We start from the raw sequence: 8738 nt of genomic DNA, 5'->3' as shown, positions 1-8738 counted from the left end.
CAAGACCCCATTGCAGCTGTCCCTGGACCCATCACCGTGTCTACTTTTGTCAAAGTTGGCCCTCCTGTACCATCTCTAATGCGTGTCATGAATAATTTTTTCTTTAACACTGGAAAGAATCCTTGGCCTTAGGGGTGGGGTAAAGCCAGCGTTGGGAAAGCCTGTGCAGTAGGCAGCGCTTTTCTGCCTGCAGGGAACAAGGATTACACAACTGATACTTGGGCCAAGGCTCAGCTGGGTTGGAGACTTAGACTGCATCAGGGTCCCCCGCGTCGCCAGGGGGCGCTGCAGGCCACTCCCCGGAAGGCCGCATCCTGCGCAGCTGGACAGCGCCTGGCGCGGGCCTCCTCTCTCTCCCGGAAGCGGAGCACCGAGCCCGCAAAGCCTGGGTGTGAGACATCGGCGGTGGCAGACACCGCAGAAGGAAAGAGCACTGAGGCTCTTGCATTTGGGTGGAGTACCATGGACGAAGCTGGCAGCTCTGCGAGCGGTGGGGGCTTCCGCCCGGGCGTGGACAGCCTGGACGAACCGCCCAACAGCCGCATCTTCCTTGTGATCAGCAAGTACACGCCTGAGTCGGTGCTGAGGGAGCGCTTCTCGCCTTTTGGCGACATCCAGGACATCTGGGTGGTGCGGGACAAGCACACTAAGGAGTCCAAGGGCATTGCTTTCGTCAAGTTCGCCCGCAGCTCACAGGCCTGCAGGGCCATGGAGGAGATGCATGGCCAGTGCCTCGGCCCCAACGACACCAAGCCCATCAAGGTGCGGGTGCCCGGGTCGGGGTGCCCTCGGGGGAAGGAGTGGGCCTTTCGGACCTCCCTTCACCTGCCGCTCTGCCGGGGTGAGGGAGGAGTGGAACGTCCGTTCCCGGCAGCTGACCAGACAGCACCTGGCGTAGGGACAGGGGCTGCTTTGAGGAGAGGCTCCCCTCCCACGAAGCTGCGCTGGGTTGCAGGGAAGGGGACGGGAAACGGAATGTTTGTCCCCCGAGAGCGGACCAGGCAACCGCGGCCACCGGGTGACAGAACAGCAGTGGCTGGGCCTCCCCTCTGCCTCGCCCTCACTAATCCACCAGCTCTTGAGTTCACTGCCAAACTCGTCCTAGCCTACTTTGAGTACTTTTCTGACCTTCCTCTCTCAGATGCCCAGAATTTCCATATATAACAAACGGAAAAACTCTACTTTTCCTCAGGCAGAGATGAGGTGTTAACAACTTGACAAAAGTACTTTAAACTGGGGACCTCTGGTATTGGACGTTTTCCCAGTACCAGACAAAAGAATACATGTATATAATACTAAGTGCAGGTGTTTAAAACGGTCACTGTTACATATTCATCACATTTTGTTATTTTGGAAAGTTATTTTGAACGAGCTCTGTTTCTGAAAGTGTTAATAGCATACATTTGGTTCTTGACTCTTTCTGTTACTGCAAATTTTCTTTGAAAGCAGACCAAAGTAAACAGCCTTAAGAAGAGCCAAATCATTGTGATAATGACACATGTCAGGAAGGATCATTTTGTGGGTTATTTGACATAATCTGTGCCTTTAGCACAGTGCCTCGCACAGGGTAAGCTCTCAATATGTCCTTGTTGTTGATCGGTCATAGCCAAGATGTCACTGCTTACTCCTTGTGATCTCAAATCAGGACTCAGTCCTGAGAATCTGGCAATTGCTTAAATTGTACCCTTCGTCTGCCCCGTGTAAATAGTTGCTATGTATGTTATTCTGTTGGTACTTCGCACAAAAATATTTTCTCAATTTTTAAAAAAATTGTTTTCCAAATTGAGAACGGTATTATTATGGACTTACGTAAATAAAGGACTCAGAGATATTTCAGTCTCTGGAGGTCTTGCTCCATGCAGAAAAGAGAAGGAGCCTAGGAATATACCAGCAACACAGTAAACAGTCCCTTCCTCCCACCTCTCCAACCCTCTGAAGTGTGTCAGAATAGGAGAGCAACAAAATTAATTTAGGGTCACAGCATACAGGATCAGGAGTTGACAAACTTTTTCTGTAAAGGGCTAGCTAGTAAATATTTTAGGCTTTGTGGGCCACATACAGTCTCTGTCACAAATCCTTGTCTGTTTTTACAGTTTTTAAGGACAGTTTTTACAGTCCTTAAAAACTGTAAAAACAGTTCTTACATCATGGGCTATACCAAAAATGGAGCGGTAGTTTGCTGACCCCGTACTAGACTGATGAGTTTCATCGCTGTCCAATTATGACCTTAGTGGAGAGGGTTTTTATATTTTGAGTGTAACATGGCCACAGAGCCCATGTGGACAACCCAAAAAAATGTGCCATATTTGAAATTGGTGGACCACCTTCCCCTGATAAATTTCTACAAGAGAAATTAAAGGCCCAGCACTGAAATGTACCCTGTCTTTTAGCTGCAGAGAAATTAAAGATCTTGTTCCCGAAAAGAAATAAACTTTACTATTTTCTTTGTCACATTTTTGACTATTCAGTTTTAGCCAGAAGGTTGTTTCACTGTAGTACCTAGCTAGACAGTCTAGTTTCTTTTCTTTTCTTTCTTTTTTTTGAGACAGAATCTCGCTCTGTCACCCAGGCTAGAGTGCAGTGGCTTCTTGATCACAGCTCACTGTAGCCTCTACCTGCCAGACTCAAGCAATCCTCTTGCCTCATCCTCCCTCTCGAGTAGCTGAGACTACAGATGTGCACCACCATGCCCAGCTAATTTTTTTATTTTTCATAAAGACAGGGTCTCACTATGTTGCCTAGGCAGGTCTCAAACTCCTGGGCTCAAGTGATCCTCCCATTTCAACCTCCCATTACAGTTGTGAGCCACCACACCCTAACAGCCTAGTTTCATTCTGCAGCTGCAGCTTGAGCCATCTTCAACTGGCACACTCTTGTGTTGTTTTCAGCATTTCCAGTTAAATTAATTCAGCTTCAGTATTTCTATTGTACTTTGCTTTTGCAAAGTTTCAGAGGATCTGTAACACAAGAATATTATCATACCAGGCCTCAGCCAGAAAAGATTGTCCAAGTAAAAGTTATTCTGTGACCAACTATGTTATCTGGTGGAAAGGGGGAAACCTAGAAAACAGAAGAAAAAAATCTTGGCTTTAGTTTTGCAAGAATGCTTCTTATCTAGAGCCTATGAACGCTCATAGTCTTTGAAGGTGAAAATTTATGGGAGAAATCTACCATGAGGAGGTTAATTATTTTACATACATTCTACATAGACTGTCTCCTTTATCAGAGATTTGAAACACCTCAGTCCTCTAAAATGTAGAAATCTGTGTTCTGATGGCACTTCCAATTTCGTCTTACCTGAGATTCTTTTTTTTTTCTCTAGTGTCTTTGCATATACTTAAAGCTTCCCTATTGTATTTCCCTATTTACCATTTATTACTGATATCAGCCACAAGACTCTAGTGGGCCATTTCTGTGTTACTCAATAGTTGTACTCATATAGTGCTTGACATACAGTATAGATTTATTGTAGGAATAACTAGAAGTAGACTATAAAGGGATATGTCTCTAATACTGTGGTTTTCTTGGTCACTGCTTCCTACTCTGGAATTTCATAAGTTCCAGTTTTTTCATGCTTGAATGATACAGAGCCCCCTTTACCAGCAGTGGATCAGATACCAAGATATAGAGACCCCTTTAAAGGAAAAAGAAACAAACAATGCAAGGATCCTTGTTTATGATGTTTTAATTAATTATATTAATTTATTCAAATTGCTCTGGCTAAAAACAAATGGAAAAGTAGAAATACATTTAGGAAAAAAACAATGCAGAGATTGGTATGATCTCATTAAAAAAAGTCATTGCAGGCCCAGCATGGTAGCTCACACCTGTAATCCCAGCACTTTGGAAGGTCAAAGTGGGAGGATCACTTGAGTCCAGGAATTTGTGACCATCTTGGGCAACGTAGCAAGACCTTGTCTCTATAAATGTTAAAAAATTAGCTGGGTGTTGTGGTATGTGTCTGTGGTCCCAGCTACTTGGGAGGCTGAGGTGGGAGGATCACTTGAGCCTAGAATGTTGAGACTGCAGTGAGCCATGATCACACCACTACACTCCAGCCTGGGTGACACAGCGAGACCCCATCTCAAAATAAATAAATAAATAAAAAGTCATTGCAAGAATAATTGCTTTTGAAAAAAATTTAAGAAATGGGAAAATAGTTGACATTATTTTATTTTGGGAGTTTTGTTTGTTTCTTAGGTTTTCATTGCACAGTCCCGATCATCTGGAAGTCACCGAGATGTTGAAGATGAAGAACTTACAAGAATCTTTGTTATGATACCAAAGTCCTACACAGAAGAAGATCTGCGGGAAAAATTTAAGGTACTTATTCTAATCAGCTAGCATATGTGATAACTCATAGTCCTACACAGGTTGTATGGGTACTAAATCTGAAGTGTCGTTGGAATAAGGTCAATAGAGTAGTCGTGGGGAATTACATAACTGTTTACGTCAATTTCAATCTACTCTTTAAATATTAAACCTAGCATAAATTAGTTTTTAAAATTAAAGAATATATAAAAGCTGGGAGAATAGTAATGGTAGTCTCCCCCTACTTTATTGTGAAAGTAGAGATTCACAGAAATGAGGTATAAAACTCAGAAACTTTTAAGTAAAGTCACACAGTTAATAGGTGGTAGAGCTATGATTTAAACCCAGGCTATCGGAGTCTGGAGCCTGCTCTTGGTCTTTAAAATTTCAAAGCATGCTCTTTTCACTCCCCTCTATTGCCTGGCATGTAGAGGCGAATCAGGCAGACCTGAGTGTGTGAACTGTATTATCTAGTATTTAGAAAAGGCCTATGGTGTGTTGACATGGTACTCATTCACAGAAAGGCTTATTCTTTGAAGAGTTTTTGTCCTAAAATTAGGCCTTTGAAGGAGTTATATTTAAAGAAGAAAACATAAGTATAGCTCTGACCTATATAAATGAAATTTGAGGATAATTTTAAGTCTTTTTAGCCATTAACTTATGCAGTGATAAGCTTTCACACAAATTATTAAAAAGCAATTTTTAAATTGTTTTGAGTTGTAGTTCTTTATCTTTTTTCTACTAATCCTCCCATGATTTGGGTGGCAACAAGCAAGAAAGAAAACAAGCAATAAAAAGTAATTTTCAAACTTTCGCTCCTACCCCAATTGAGATTTCAATAAAATACTTCAAAAATAGCAAATACCAAAAACGTATATTTTATGTATCCTCCAGTAGTAAGGAAAATGTTTTTTACCTTAAATATTTATAAATTTTTATCTTTTCCTGAATGAACAAATATGACACTTTAATCTAGTGTACAATAATTAAGTTGCTAATTGATTACATAAGAATTTATAAAATAAATATCAATTATATTCCATATTTCTTTGAACATTAAAAGTAAACACTACTGCATGTTTCTCAAAATAGTAACTTTCTGAGTGAACCAGCATATTTTAGAGATACCCTTTGAAAAGCGCTCCTTCAAAAGAATACACAATCATTTATGTTCCTGTTAGAAGACAGATAAGTAATTATAGCTAATGTTCTTTGAGTATGTTCCAAGCCCCATGTAAGCACTTCACATGTTTTACTTCAATTAACTCTTAAACAACCCTGTGAGGTAGATACTACTGTTAGGCCCGTTTAATAAAGAGGTAGGCACAGAGAGAATAAGTAAACTGCCTAATTAATGAGTGGTTGATTCAGGATTTCAATCTAGAAAGTTTAATTCCAGAGCTCTGGCTCTTAACCACTGTTGAGCAAGACTTTGGAGCTATCCAGACCATGTACAAATTCTAACTCTTCTTCTGTGACTTTGTCCCTCTTTGGTTTCTCTAAAGCCTAGCTTCCTCATCTGTGAAATAAGCATATTTGCATGTTGCAATATCTGCATAGTTTATACTGTTTATTTCTTTGTTTGCATGCAAGGGTAACATATAAACAACTTTTTAGTTCTGAAATACTCTGTTCAATTAATTTTATGTCCCCTGAAATCGTGTCTTTTAACTCTTTTAGGTGTATGGAGATATCGAGTATTGCAGCATTATTAAGAATAAAGTCACTGGAGAAAGTAAAGGTTTGGGCTACGTACGATACTTAAAACCATCACAAGCTGCCCAAGCAATAGAAAACTGTGATAGAAGTAAGGATGTGTTTGTTTAACATTGTTAAAAACTTTTGTAAAAAATTCTGATTATTCTAAATAACTGAATTTAATATTGGTTTTTGATAGTAACTTTATCTGCTAATGTAATTTTAGCAATGGCTATTTAAATATTTACAGTCCAAGGAAGAAAAATATTTTGGGGCTATGATTAAACATTCATTGAGGCACTATCTTGAAGAAATAAGAGCAACTACTTTAACTTAGTAAGTGAAATGCATACCTTGGGTATTATTTGTATAGGTTTTTAGGGTTTTTAAAGGTTTTAAAAAAAACCTATTATTTGTATAGGTTTTTAGGTTTTAAAAAAAAATTTTAGAATTTTATGTATTAAAAACTTGACTTACCTTTTCAGGGTTTTTAAAATATTCTTTATATTTGTTTATATTTGACCTACATCCCAAAGAGTATAAAGTAAAATTAATAAACCTTTAGGTTAAGGATAAGATTTATAAGATGTGCTAACATAGGTAATTGATATAGATAGGGTTAATTTCAAGCTAGAATGACATGAATGTGATCTTCTGATGTTGCTGTATATATAAAGAATAAGAATTTTAAAGATGTCAAGGAGAATATTCTTTGTTGGTATACTTCTAGTTAGGTATATTGATATGTAGAATGACTAAATTACTGGATTTTAGGACATTATAAAAATCTACACATACTGGAAAGAATTACTGTTAATCAGTAGAATTCTTAGATACCCCTAAGGTACATACGAAAATTTTCTCTTAGATCCTTCTGAATTTCTCATTTAGCCAGCACTAATTGAGTACCTGCAGTATACTGATCGATATGCTAAGTAGAGAGATACAGATGAAGTATATGTGGCAGCCCTCACATTTAAGGAATTTTAGCTGTATTGGGTAGCCAAGATCTAATAGGCAAAAAAATAAAGAATAATGGAAGAACTTTTTAAAAAGGCTCTTTGAAAGCAAGAAGTATGTCTTATTAGTCTGTCACTCCAGGTATCTAGTACAATAATAGGCCCTCGATAAGGATATTAAGCTCTCTATAAAAGTAACTGCCATTTATAGTAGACTCAGTAAGAATTTGCCAAATGAAAAAAAATGTTCATAAGTGTATGGTAGAGTCTGTCAATGGTGAAAAACAAATGTGCTGGATGAGCATGGCAACATATGCCGAGGGGGTAGGACTTGTGTCTGGTGTCAAGTAGGCAGGACAGAAGGTGAGAGCAGTGCTAGCAGAGGCACAATGCCAGAAATAAACATGTCTTTTGCTTAGTGCTGTGAAGACAGCTGTCTGAGTAAAGCACAGTATTTCTGTTGAGACATTCTGAGACACAGTTAACTAGGTACGTTGGAACATGGGAACAATATATGGGAGGTTAGGAAAAGTTCAAGGTTAGTCCACATTAGAATTCCTTTGTAGATTGTTCAGAAAGACAAAAGTAAGAACAGTTGATCTAACCCCACAGTATTAATGATAGATTTCCAGAGAAGAATTCAAACTAGCTGGTTTTATCCTTTTTTAAGCCACTGAATAATGTGAAGAAAACTGAACCCTTGAAATATGCCCATGTGCACATAAATGCATAATAAGCATTTTATTTAAAGTTTCAGAGGGTTCATGGAGTCTTCCCACCTTTTGAAGCTCATCCTTGGTCCCCTAGTTAAGAAACCTTGATCCAGAAGCAAAAAAAATCCAGTTAAAGGGCTGTTGTAATTAATTGAAGAGAATCTAAATCAAAAAGAGAGGCAGGGAAGTTAGGGTAAAAGATAGCATATTCCAGTTGTGCGCATTTCAAAGGAAGAACATTGGTGACAGGTTAAATATGAAGAAGCCCTACAGGATTTTGATATTGAGGAGCTTAAGTGAATGAATGATGATATTATCTGTAACAGGGGAAGATGGGAAGGGATAGCATAGAATTGCTGATCTTTCATGTCTACATTGACACATAATTTGGTATACTTGCTGTTTGTCATTTACTCTTTGCCATCTTCCAGAAAGCAAAGAAGTAGGTCTGGAGGAGATGGCCGTTGTATAGATTTTCCTTTGTACAATTATATTTATAAAGCTGAGTCAGGCACTAGCAATCAAGTATATTTGCAGGTATGTTAAATTTGCTATGAAACTTGAAATTCATGGGTTTTCTTTTCAGGTTTTAGAGCAATCTTGGCTGAACCTAAAAATAAAGCATCTGAATCCTCTGAACAAGATTATTATAGTAATATGAGGCAAGAGGCTTTGGGACATGAACCTAGAGTAAATATGTTTCCATTTGGTAAGTAGGCGACCTTTACTTTTAATAGTATAATGTAGTATATGCGATCTAATTTGGGTTTTAAAAAATACTCCGTTATCGGGCATCTATAAATTTCACCTAGTGAATAAAAATCTTAAATGTAGTTTTTTTTATTTCTAAAACATGGATTATGACTCCTAAGGTTCTTAATATTTAACACTTATTTTGTTTAACTGATTTCTAATTATAGTTTTCTCTGTTTAATTATGCATTCCTCATATTAGAAACTATTGCCACTGCCACATATCACTGCCACTTTTTTGGATGAGCTTCTGCTGCTATACAGCTGACCAAAAACTTAAAAAGACATATGTAGATATCCTCTCA

General features: G+C 38.7%; 1 protein-coding gene across 4 annotated transcripts in view; it reads left to right on the top strand.

The window, feature by feature from the left end:
- Positions 1 to 313: 313 nt before the first annotated feature.
- Positions 314 to 8738, top strand: part of RBM45 (RNA binding motif protein 45) — a 28025-nt gene continuing 19600 nt past the window's right edge. For 2 of the 4 annotated variants that reach the window (XM_033231021.1, XM_033231022.1), the window contains exons 1-4: positions 314 to 762; positions 4201 to 4323; positions 5992 to 6118; positions 8268 to 8390. In XM_033231021.1, coding sequence (XP_033086912.1) covers positions 463 to 762; positions 4201 to 4323; positions 5992 to 6118; positions 8268 to 8390 — 673 coding nt within the window. In that variant the 5' untranslated portion in view covers positions 314 to 462. The remainder of the gene's footprint in view (positions 763 to 4200; positions 4324 to 5991; positions 6119 to 8267; positions 8391 to 8738) is intronic. The other 2 variants (XM_033231020.1, XM_033231024.1) reach the window with 2 other exon arrangements.

The sequence above is a fragment of the Trachypithecus francoisi genome, unplaced genomic scaffold, assembly GCF_009764315.1.
Source record: "Trachypithecus francoisi isolate TF-2019V2 unplaced genomic scaffold, Tfra_2.0 Lachesis_group13, whole genome shotgun sequence".
NCBI lineage: Eukaryota > Metazoa > Chordata > Mammalia > Primates > Cercopithecidae > Trachypithecus > Trachypithecus francoisi.
The sequence above is the reverse complement of the archived record's forward strand: the minus strand, read 5'-3'. Positions and strand labels throughout refer to the sequence as shown.